At 33.2% G+C, this 12,674-nt stretch overlaps 1 protein-coding gene across 1 annotated transcript; it reads right to left on the reverse strand.

Annotated features, from left to right (window-relative positions):
• Nucleotides 1-377: 377 nt before the first annotated feature.
• LOC102667151 (uncharacterized) lies at nucleotides 378-3,655 on the reverse strand. The gene is made up of 2 exons (XM_041009377.1): nucleotides 2,509-3,655; nucleotides 378-2,412 (listed from the first exon to the last, which is right to left on the reverse strand). Exons 1-2 carry the CDS (start codon nucleotides 3,639-3,641, stop codon nucleotides 378-380), a joined length of 3,168 nt encoding a protein of 1,055 aa, XP_040865311.1. The 5' UTR covers nucleotides 3,642-3,655.
• Nucleotides 3,656-12,674: the final 9,019 nt, after the last annotated feature.

Raw genomic sequence — 12,674 nt, forward strand, 5'->3', positions numbered from 1 at the left:
CAGGCATTTCGTGGTAATCCCAAGCAAAACAGTCTTTGAATTCTCTAAGAAGAGGCACCAGCTTTTCTTTCAAACTTGAGGTGATATTGGCACTGATATAAGTTGGCCTTTTAATCGAGCCATCTCCAATATCGACCTCTTCCAAAGGATCTTGAGCCTGCATCTTTGGCGCCTCACTTATGGGATTTTTCTCAAAACCCAGCGGCTCATCATCATAAATACAATCCAGTCTTCGATCCTTTGTTTCTCTGTTTTCATGATCTTCGATCTTGGCTTCAACTGCCATATTTTGTTGAGATTCAGCCTCAAAGGCCGTATTTAGTCTATTTTCGGCCATATAAGCCGTAATTCTGGCCCATGCAATGGCCTCAGTCATATTAATCTTCATATGTATTCCACCCAGTTGGTGGAATGACTCCATCTTTAGAGGGAACAGCATCAATTTCCTCCCTCTCCCATATAAACCCATAAGTAGGATGGAGTTTGACAGAGTGGACAACATTGTCACTCGATTCGACAACAGCCTCCTTGTCACCACAAGGTGCTATGTTAGCCAACTTTTTGTCAAAGGTTTGTGCAGTAACATTATCGACCTCTGACTTATAGAAGCTTTGATCCGCCTCTATATTTTCCACAATCCCATCCTCCCTCCAGATAATGAGCTTCTGGTGAAGGGTAGATGGCACAGCCCCAACTCCATGAATCCACTCCCTTCCTAATAGCAAATTAAAATTAGCCTTAGACTGTATCACCAGGAAAAGAGTTGGTCGAACTATACTGCCTACAGCAACATCTACTTGAATGGCTCCCAAAGAATAGCCAGTTTTACCCTCATAATTCGAAAGCACAATGTTGTGGGCAGATAGATCAGTGTCATGTTTCCCGATCTTGTAGAGCATAGATCGAGGCATTAAGTTGACAGCCGCTCCTCCATCAATGAGCACTTTGTTGATTCCAACATTCTCAACTTTTGCTCTGATGAAGAGAGGTTTGAGATGACTTTTCATCTGAAAATCTGGCTTTTCGAAATAAGCTAATTGCTCTTCCACACAGCCATTATTCATAACATAGTAACATACTGGCTTTGGGTCAGCCATATCAAAATGATCGAACTCACTTTCGATCTCAGTAACTTCAGATTGGACATCATATTCAGATGGCAAGATAGATACCACACAGATGACATCGAAATCTGGTTCAGAATCCAGTAAATCCTCATCCTCCATCTTATCTTCATCCACTGGAGGAAGGAGCCTCTCTTTTACTGGCCTCCTAGATACTTCTTTATACTGGCCCGTTTGCGGATTCTGTTGGGCCAATTTCTTCTGACGCTGGAACCTACGCCATTGAGTCCTCGTCATAGGATTCTTTCCTCTGTAATTGTTCCTATAAGAGTACTTATTAGCCTCTTGTGGGCCAACTTGCTTCGTTCCACTCGAACCACCTACTTCCATGATCCCTTTGTTGAACCTTATGAGTCCCTGGTGCATCCATTTTTCGACCGGAACTGAACCCGGAGGAGTGAAAGTATTCCTTCGACCAGACTTCTGATTAGTATTCGACTGCACCATAACTCCTTTGCCTTTATCGAAACGTTGGTTCTGCTTTGCCCCCTTGTTAACAACTTGGTATTTCTTGAGGCCCTCAATAGCCTCCTTATCACATACTGCACTGCAGCGAGGGCAGAGCATCACAATTTTGTTTTCGAGTTTGCATCTGTTCAAGAAATCAATTAACTCCTCCTCAGCCTGAGGATACACAACCTTCATTTGTTCGTTGTAATCCTCTTCAGATATGTCCTGAACTTGCACATGGGACACCTCCATTGTTTCGACCATCATTATTTCTTGAGGTTCTGCATAAAGAGTTTCAGCAGCTTTGGATATTTCCGCATTTGCCTGAGCAACCTTTGGTTTCTCACCAAATTTGAGCCTCCCTTCGTCGAGAGCCTTTTGAACCAAATCCCTGAAAAGAACACAACGTGAGGTTTTATGGCCAAGGAAATTATGAAATTTACAATAACCCCTTTTCTTCTGTTGTTCGATTGGGGGTACTTTCAAGCCCTTAGGAACAACAATCTGGCCATCTGTGACTAATAAATCAAATATTTCATCACATTTAGTTATGTCAAATGTATAAGTTTTAGACACAAATTTATCATTTTTAGGTTCAACAGGGTTTTTTCCATTGGAAGGTCTAAGGAGTTTACAAACATAAGGAGGTCCAGGTTTTAATTCTGCTAAATCAACCTCATTGTCTTCGATATCTTCATAAATAATATCGAACTCCTGGTCACTGTCATTGGTTTCGACATATGCAACCTTTTCCTTCTTGTGGAATTTAGAATTTCTAGCCTTTTCAGCCTTCAATCGTTCGAGTTGCCGAACTCTATCAGCCAATTGAGCCATATCCCTTAAATACTGGGTATCTAATTTCTTTCTGATCGAATAGTCTAGACCACCAGCAGCCATTTCGACTAATTCATGTTCAGGGACTTGGGTGAAACACCTTGCCTTTAAGAGTCTGAATCTGTTCAAATAATCATCAATTGATTCAGGTGCCTTGCGTCGAACGCTGGCTAACTCTTTAAGGCTGATCTTAGACTGTCCCATATAAAATTGCTCATGGAAAATCCTTTCCAATTGGTTCCAATTATGTATGGAATGAGGAGGAAGAGTTGTAAACCATGTAAAAGCATTTTTAGTCAAGGAATTAGGGAAAAATTTCATTCTTAAATTTTCATTATTAGCCAAATCCCCTGCCTCGACCAAATATCTAGCAATGTGTTCGACAGTGGACTCATTTGTCTCTCCTGCAAACTTAGTAAACTTAGGGATTTTCACACCCCTTGGTAATTCTGTCTGTAACACATACTCAGACAATGGAGACACAAAATTAGGCCTATGTAAGCCTAAGTTCAAACCATTCTGAACCAAAATCGTTTCGACCATTTGGGCCAGGTTATTCTGCCTATCGAAACGGTTTTGTTGAATATTCCCTATTACTTCATCAGCATTTTGGTTCCTATTTACCAATACTATACCCGGGTTTGGTTCGACCTGTTGGGCTGGTGGCTCTATGCGTGCCAATGGTTGTGGTGCTTGAGCCATTTGCATCCCTGGATTGTTAGGCATCTGTACCTCTTGGACAGGCGCCTGGATTTGGATCTGTCGAATTGGTGGTTGCTGTATGGGTGGTGCCCCAAAAAAGTCAGCAATTCGACTTATTTGATTTGTTAACATTTGGTAACTGTCATTTGTATTTTGAATTAAGGGGTTAATAACAGTTCCTATTTGTTGTGTTAACATGTTAACCATATCATGGTTACTTTCATCCATTTGTTGTCTAAGTGACAAAACGGATGTATTGGTTAAATGTTGAGGAATTACCCTACCTTGATTGCCCGCTACAGATCCTGATGGAGAGGACATATTAAGATTCTCTATATTTGGTTGAGAGTTTTGCAACCCTGCCATCAAAGATGTAGGCATGCCATATAGAGGGTTTTGAGGCGGTCGAAAGGGACTTCCACTGGGATTCCCTAAACTAGGGTTATTCCATGGGGCAAAAGCAGACGCTGACGTGGTCGAACTTGCCAACGTCATGTTGGTCATGGGAGAAGTTACCCCTGTCTGATTCATAACCGTCGAAGCGGTCGAACTTATCGTGCCAGCAGTTTGGTCAGGAATTGCTCCTATGCCAGAATTTATATTGGCATTACTAACAGATGTCTGCGTTGGTTGCCCCTCCATATTTGGAAGGTCATTGTTTCGATTACTTGGGGGTGGTCTAGCCATCCTTGTACGAGTTTTGAATTCTGTTAAGTGCGGAACAGATTTCCCACTTCTTAAATGCATACAAAATCAAAACAATTAAGAATGCAATAAACCAACTACACAAAACAAAACTTTAATAATTTAAAACCAAAACACACAATTGACCGGTCCCACTGGGCGTGCCAATTTGTTTACACTGGAATTTGGTAAACAACCGCTAGTCTAAGTTAATTGCTTGCGAGACCAACTAGTGAATCTCAGGAGCATGTCAATTATGTGTTTGCTTTAAATGTCAAGTTTCTGATGTTCATCGTTGCAACGAACACTTGATGGTTTTGAAGTTTGCAGAAAGTAAAATTGTTTAACAGAAATCGAAATGCTGGAAGTAACTTGACAAAGGAAGATAAATTGCAGAATGTAAAGGAGCAGTGAGTTCATTCGATCGAATGAACCATTTAAAAGGCAGAAATTATAAAGTGAAACGTAAATTGCATTCGAAATGTAAAGTTTACAGAAACTTAAAATGGTTCACAAACATACATTCTCCTTGCGTACTCGTTTCTCTCTGCGCTGGGTACTTTGAGTATAGAAGGATTTGTATAAATGAATTGCGACCACGAAATCTAACTAAAAACTGCTATATATAGATTTTCGAAAATAAACTGCCCTAACGGTCGAACGCTATCCTAATGCCAAGTGTCCTGCTACGTACACCTTGCATGCACACATAACTGCTCCCTAGAACGGTTATCCACATTACTCGAAATCGAACTGATTTAGTGAAGATTTGTTCAGAAACTACGCTAAGTTCAGAACTCTTGCTGCCTCGACTTCGACTCGTCCATACACCAGTTCGAATTACCCAATGGCTCGAAGTCCTCTTTCTTGTCTTAGCTTTGTACTTCGTAAATACTTCTTTGAACCTGGGAATTCCTTCTTAAAGACTCTCCTCTCTTTTCGATTCGAGCAGGTCCTGACCAGACTCTTGCTCTGTAATACGCTTCAAACCTCGAGACGACATCCAATGCATACTTAGAGCATATTTTAGCTCGTCGAAAATATGGGCTAACACTCTGGATGGTTTTTATGGTTCTTTTGGAATCTCAACAAAGCTTCGTGTATAACTTTTAGCTATTTTTCATGGCCTTGATCTAGCTTGGAATAAAGGTTGCCACTCTTCTACGTTCCTTTTAGATTCTATATATTAACGCTATTAGGCTTGTCAGAAGTGACTTCCCTACTTGACACAAATATGCTAGTCTTATTAACAGTATTAGAGACAAACTTCTATGCTCTTGGTCAGTGATGATACATCACACCTTCACAAAAGCGAATCAGTGTGCTAATTAACGTGGTGAAACTTTGGTGCTTATCTCAACAGGGTACACAAATCTTGGATTCTCCTCCTCATAGCCATGTTTCGCTTTTGATAGCTAGCTAATTAATGTCACTAGGACTTTGTTTCAGCGTGAATAGTCTTTTTCTTTTCTTTTCTTTCTGTTTTCCTTTGTTCTTCTCTCCTATTACCAAAAAATAGTGTGCCAAAAAATTCCATCATTGATATAAGAAAATGAAGGAAAACTTTTCCCCTCATAGAGATCTGTGTCCCCGTGTGTGGTTTGAGGGTTAAGCATTTGTCTTGTGCTCCATTTTCTTACTTTTTAATTTTTTATATATAGTTTTTTTTTACAACTAGTACTCTCTTATCTTGAAAAGAGAAATAAAATCAATTTAGAAGATTATTTTGAATGGTGAAAAGGGTGAGGACGAGCCTGTCCAACCAAATAATGCCTCCATGATTAAGATGTTGACCTAAACCATGCTTATAAAATTCCTTTATGTTTGCCTCATGAACCACCTTAACCGTATACACGTGTGTCTGGGGTCCACACCACCAAAGTGTGTATGTGTGTTTTTTTTTTCTTTCATTTTATTTTTCCCTGTCTTTCCGTGTCTTTCTTGGTCAATGCAGGCCCATGGCCACACACGGACTCACAGAAATTTGATGCTCATTCACATGGCCACTCTTCTCTAAACGACATTGTTCATTAATAAAGAGTAAAAATATCAACAAAATTAGGTTCACTAGAAAGAATTTCTAATCCATATAAATTAAAGACGATACTAGTTAATAACATTTACATATTCTATTCAATAGAGACTTCTTTGATATTTACTAAAAAGTATTAGTCTTTCATAATATGATAATTTATGATTTAAATTTTTATTAAAAGAGGTGTTTATATCTAATATTTTATTACCATTAACTAGATTGACTTTAATAGAGAATACTTGTAAGAAAAGAAAGAAAAGGAAACTCAATGAATCACTATTCACTCCCAAGTCCCAACAATTATATGGTGATGATCTCATTCTCTTTTGCAGCAAGATTATTTTCACTCATTATGACTGTACATTATTGGGTCAACGTGTGAATGTACTTTTTCTATTTTCTAGCGGATGAACTAGTAATATACTATTTAGATATTATTTGCGTCATCATACGTAACTACACTGAAGTAGTAACAGCTGAAAAAAATGTAAATAGGAGATTGTAGTTGAAATAATTAATAATTAGACGAATGAAACAAAATGGAAAATGAAAGAAAAGGATAGGAAGAGCATCTTCTATTGCAATGGGAAAAGACCATTCACTAATTGACATAAAATCAACATCACAATTTGGAGACATATACATGTTCAGTTAGTCAGTCCTTTGACTGTTTTAGTGCACGAGGGAAACTCAGTGACAGGGAGCAAAGTAGTGCAGATAGAGAAGCAAAGTACTGCACAGTATATCTCGGAAATCACATCCCACCCAGAAGAGAAAAAATGTTATATAAGTAAAAAGTTTTACATAATAATTATATTAAAAAAATATTAATGGTCATTTATGCTTTAATGGAAAAGTATTTTACCTGTCAGTATATTGTTATTAAATTTTTAAAAAAAGTATTATGTTTGAGAATATTAATTTTATAAACATGTTTATTTAACAATTGTAATTTTCAGAAAAATAAATAATAAAATTAAAAAAATAGAAGTAAACAAAATAAGGAAAAATGAAACAGAGATAAATAGTTATTATAAAAAAATAAATTTTATTTTCATGAAAATCCAGTATATCCACCCTTTTCTACGCGAATAAGAAGAAAGAGAGTTGTGTGTATTTTATATTCGTTGGAATGAATATTTTTTAAAATAATTTTATAAAACTTATACCAAACATAAAAATGTGATATTTTCAAAATCATATTCAATTCCCGAATTTTTTTTCCATACCTTCAAATAAACATCCCTGTCTTCTTAATTATATCATCATTTTGTTATGCGTACCATTTTTCTCTCTAAATATTTAAATTTTGTAGCACAGAAATGTCAACGTACACATCATTTTACTATATTCAAGGATTCATTTTCATATTAGCGGTGCAAATTTCGAACTGTGTAACTGGACATGATTTCTTTTTCAGGAGACTCACTGATAGATGAGGAATTTTTCCGGAATGCTTTAAAAGGTTATGTTCGCATTGATTGGAAGAAATGTAATGAGATGTTATTAATTGTTAGATATCTAATTTAAATTTCTTTTTTAGGAAGATATTTTAAGATTTTTAGAAATAAAAAAGAGACTATACTTCTTCAAGACTTAAATATAAGTAAAATATATTAACTATTTTTTTAAATAATAAACAAAAATTAATTTTTAATATTTACTAATCACGTTTATTTGTTTTAAAGTTTGTTTTGTTGAATTTTGATATAAAAAATAAAATAAAAATGTAGAAATAAAATCTCAGTTAATTAAAATATATTTTTGAGATTCTATCATTAAATAGGATAAAAATAATTAAAATTTATTTATATTATATTATATTATATATATATATATATATATATATATATATATATATATATATATATAAAGTTTCTTTTTTCTTAAATGAGTCCAGAGAAAGAGGACTAATTAAGGAATGTCTTAAAAAAATTAACAATGTATAAAAATAAATAAAATATTTTATTATAAAATTACAATATTGTTTTAAATATTTTATAATAAAAGTGTATAATTTATTTCATTATTTGATATAAATATAACCGTAAAAATTATATTTTTATTATAGTTGTTCCGTCTTATATCTTAAACTATAAGAAGAAAGAAATAAATAAAAACAATTGCATCAATATTTTATTTTTCTCTTCAATAACTCATCATTAAAATTCTAATTAAACATAAGCTGTCATATCAGGTATCTTTTATTCGTATAATTTTCTACTGTTGAAAATAACTTTAGTCAATAATGTTAATTAGTTAGATTATGTTTGTGTTTATCTTAGTAAAAGAAAAATCTGTCTTTGAATAATCAAAAGTATGACTTATACAAGGATATAATCATCAAATCTTGTACACATTTACATGAATAAAATATCTATATACTAATATTTATTTTCATTTTGTAGAGCTGCACGCTACCGAATGCATAGATTAGTCAATATAAGAAATTATTATTCTCAGTAATCTTAATTATTTGGCTTGAATTCAAATAAGATAAGTCAAATCTAAAATATATATATATATATATATATATATATATATATATATATATATATATATATATATAAAAGGTTGATTTCATAGTTTTTAAAACTTACCCGATCACTCACTCGATCTTGATACTGGGTGGCTGGATTAGTAATTAAAATGATGAGTCACTAGTTGATCTGCATAATCCAGTTTGTAATAAAAAAATATAAAAATTTTATACATCTTTAAAAATAATATCATAAATTAATATAATTTTATAACATAGATAATTAGATATCAAAATTAAAAAAATATCATTGTCTAAGTTTAAACAAATAAGTAACAAAGATTACAAACATAAATAACTAAATAAGTTCAACTAACATATGTTTCACGTTTCAATACCTAATATAATATCTAATTGTATTTACTAGTGTCTAATATGTTGGTGTTGGGACAAGTTCTCCAATCAATTCACAATTTTCTAGTACAACATCTCATTCAACAATGGTAATTATTCTGCTCACAACAAATTAGACAAAATTCAGCTTATAATCACTATGACACCCTCTACCTACCTGATATACATATTTATATAATAAAATACATAAAAATACAAAATTACATAAAATGGATTTTATTTTCTAAGCATAAAAAAGTTCATGTAGGTAAAAGGTCCACATCTACGTTAATCATCAAATTAAAAACTTATCAAATAAGGGTATAAAAATATCTCTAGCCCAAAACAAGACAGTCATTTTTTTCTACAAAAGAAGAACAAGCAGTGAAACAACATAAAATAACATGTTTAGAACATTATGCAAATAATATAAAAACTCATGTCTCAATGTCACATCCTATTAGAACATTGTGTTTCGACATCCTCCAACGTGAGGTTCTTTAAAGCAATCCACTAAGCCATTTGCTCCCACGAACACAAAGTTCGAGATCATCACAGGATCCAAACACAAACAACACATGGAGAGTGAGTTATCACATCCCTAAATAGATAGAGATAAACAAAGACATATACATATATAGTATAAGTATAACAAACTCAACTTAGCACAATTCGCATCATTTTACCACTCATTGCATAACATCATTTGTCCCAAGGATTTAATCAAAAAATCACATTTCACACCTTCACATTAATCATACGTTCTGAACAACAAATCTCAAGTACAACACAACATCTCACACTAGCACAATTCATTATCCACCACCATATAGCAAGTCACAATGGTCATTACACATACATTATGCAATAAATACACTAAGACTTAATCCTATATGTAATGTGGTACCATGTCAATGAAAAACTTCGTCAAGCGCCTAGGAGTACATGACAAGATAGACTATACACTAGTAAGTCAGGTCACTCTCACTAGGAAAAATTATAGGGAGACCAGTCAGGGTCACGTTGTTTTGCGAGAATACTCCAATCATGTGGAATCAAAACAAGCTTAAATGAGAACTCAAACTGGGTGTATTTACCCCCAAGACCTAAACTCTAAAGAGTCCATCAGAGCCTATCCTTCTTGATTAAGGTCCAAACTAGAAAATATTTTAGTACACAGACTCTATCTATGAACTATACAAAACATACGGCTCTTTAATTGTTCTCAAAATAATTTTAACTCATCACGCCTCAAAGTGATTCAACTCATCGGGTTCCCACAGTGGATCCCATCACAATAATCGTCGCGCATTAACCCGTTGCCCTTAAAGGATCTTATAGTCATGTAATTGTACGGTTCATAGCTCACAACTCAATGCACACAACATCTCAATACACGTGTGATCTCACAATTTAACACATATCTAACTTATCAAATACAACCAATCTCAATCACAATGTTATAATCTCAAAGCAACATGTTATCACACCTCATGAATCATATACACATCACACAATATTAATATATACATGGCACTAACATTGACTTTTACTTATGAACTATGCAATACACACAACTACTCAATTATTTTCAAAATAATTTTAACTCGTCGCACCTCAAAGTGATTTAACTCGTCGGGTTCTCATAGTAAATCCCATCACAATACTCGTCACACAAAAACTCATCTCCCTTAAAGGGTCTTACAGTTGTGTCATTGTACAATTCATAGTTCACAACTCAATGTCATCACTTTACACTTCACAATAACATGTATAATAACATTGAGGAACATATTAATCCCACACTTGTTCAAAACACAAGTCTCATCACACCTTCTCACTAACACATTATCACTTCTCATACATTATATATATATATATATATATATATATATATATATATATATATATATATATATATATATATATATATATGTATGTATATCATACAATAACTATCTTCCTACATTGAAGGCAAAAAATCATTCAGTTAATAACATAGAACATGTGATCACATCATAGGGAACAAAAACCCTCAATCAATCAATTTCAAGAAAACATGCAAGAATCAAGAATTCCCAAATTTCTAAGTTTCTAACATTCAAAGCCAAACACTCAATTAAACCATCCAATTCGCATTAGGGCATCAATTAACCTGTCAAACATGAATAATTCGTAATTATCATTGTACAAACAAAATTAAAATGCATAAAATACCTCAAAATTAACCCTAATTTGATCATCTAAGGATCTTTATACATGTTCACTCTAATCTCAATTGCAATAAACTCTTTCCTTACCTTTAAGCGGGCTCACATGTGTAGTCTGAAAGTGATATCAGCGTCTCTAGCAGTTCCCTAAGATTCTTCAAGCTTTTCCTCTGGTTGTTGCTGAGATTTCCAAGCGTTAGAGAGAAAGAGAAAGGATTAGAGCCTCAATTTTACTGTCTCCATGCGAGGAGAATTTATCAATGTACAGTGGTTATTTTGCAAATCCCAACAATTGGAATATGCAAAATTGAGTTCCGAAGGTGATGTCAAAATTTTAGGACAATCCAACGGTTAACGAGTCAATGATTATTTACTGAGATAGATTTGGGTGTATGTGAGAAAAAGAGAGAGTTTTGGGAGAGGAAAAAAAGAGAAGAAATTTGAAAGGAAGAGAAAGTGTAGAAACAGATTATAAATGTGAAAACTAATCTAATATGTCTCTCTTTATAGTTAGGATACTCTAAGCCTATTATTTACTCTATTTTTCTTTATTTTATTATTTTATAAAAATGAACTTTATTTTAAATAAATAACCAATTAAAACATCCATTTATTTTCTAAAATATCATTTTACTCTATTTATTTTCTAATACTATGAAATCCTTATTTTAATTAACAAATACAATTTTCTCTCATTTATTTAATTTCTAAAAACTTTATTAATTTTTAAATGAAACTCTTTTTATTTATTTTACGAAAAACATGATTTTACAATCACAAACAAAATTGTCTCCCATTGAGCAAAACAACACTCAACTAGTTCATAATAATGAAAACTAACAAAAGCACAATGGAATAACTTTCTCCTTTTATGAAACCTTACAACCATGAGAAAAATAGCTACCCATGTTCCAAAAATCTTTCTCCTTGCACATTGAAATTCACAAGGCTTAAAAAACACAAACAAAATATAAAGAACACAAGTTAAAAAAAAAAGAAGGAAAAGTGACCCGATCCGGGTCAACGGGTCACCCAGTTTGACCACAAACCTAGTCAGGTCGCTCTAGGTCAAAAGCACACCCGATCAAATGTAAGATCCAACCCAGTTCAGTCATCGGGTCGTCGTTCGATTGGTCGGACCTGTCGGGTCGGTTTGAGTCTTAAAACTTTGGTTCATTTACACTAATGGATAATAATTAAGAATGAAGATTAATCAAATTTAATTTAATGGATATTTTTCTAGAAAAAAGATAGATTTCTTCCCCTAAATTACAATAATTTATTTAGAACAAATTACACCAATTACTTTCTTTGAATTATATTTCTTTATATCTACGAATAACATGATAAATGTAATTTAGTTGATAACATACACGGAGTTTGTAGGAGAAGTGAAGGACCTAGGTTTTATCTGTGCTTATACAATCTTTTCAAGAGAAACAAAGAGTTTTAAGTGTGACTAAATTTTGAATTAAGAATTAATCTTATAGTCATCCCAAAAGATCAAAATTTATGGAGATATCTTTGGAGTTTCATCGAGAAGTAAAAGACCCTAATTATAAATTTTTTAGTATTATAACATATTGTATTGTTTTTTGTAATATTTATAGTAAGGGATACTAAAGTTTTTTAAACAAGTTAAGAAAGTGTTATAGTAATGTTTTTTTTTTTATTTTTTTTAAAAGGAAATAATACAAGGTTAAAAAAGAAAAGATATTAAGAAAATTTTGATAAAACTTCATGGAGTATTAATATAATTTGTT

The sequence above is a fragment of the Glycine max genome, chromosome 14, assembly GCF_000004515.6.
Source record: "Glycine max cultivar Williams 82 chromosome 14, Glycine_max_v4.0, whole genome shotgun sequence".
In the NCBI taxonomy this organism is placed as follows: domain Eukaryota; kingdom Viridiplantae; phylum Streptophyta; class Magnoliopsida; order Fabales; family Fabaceae; genus Glycine; species Glycine max.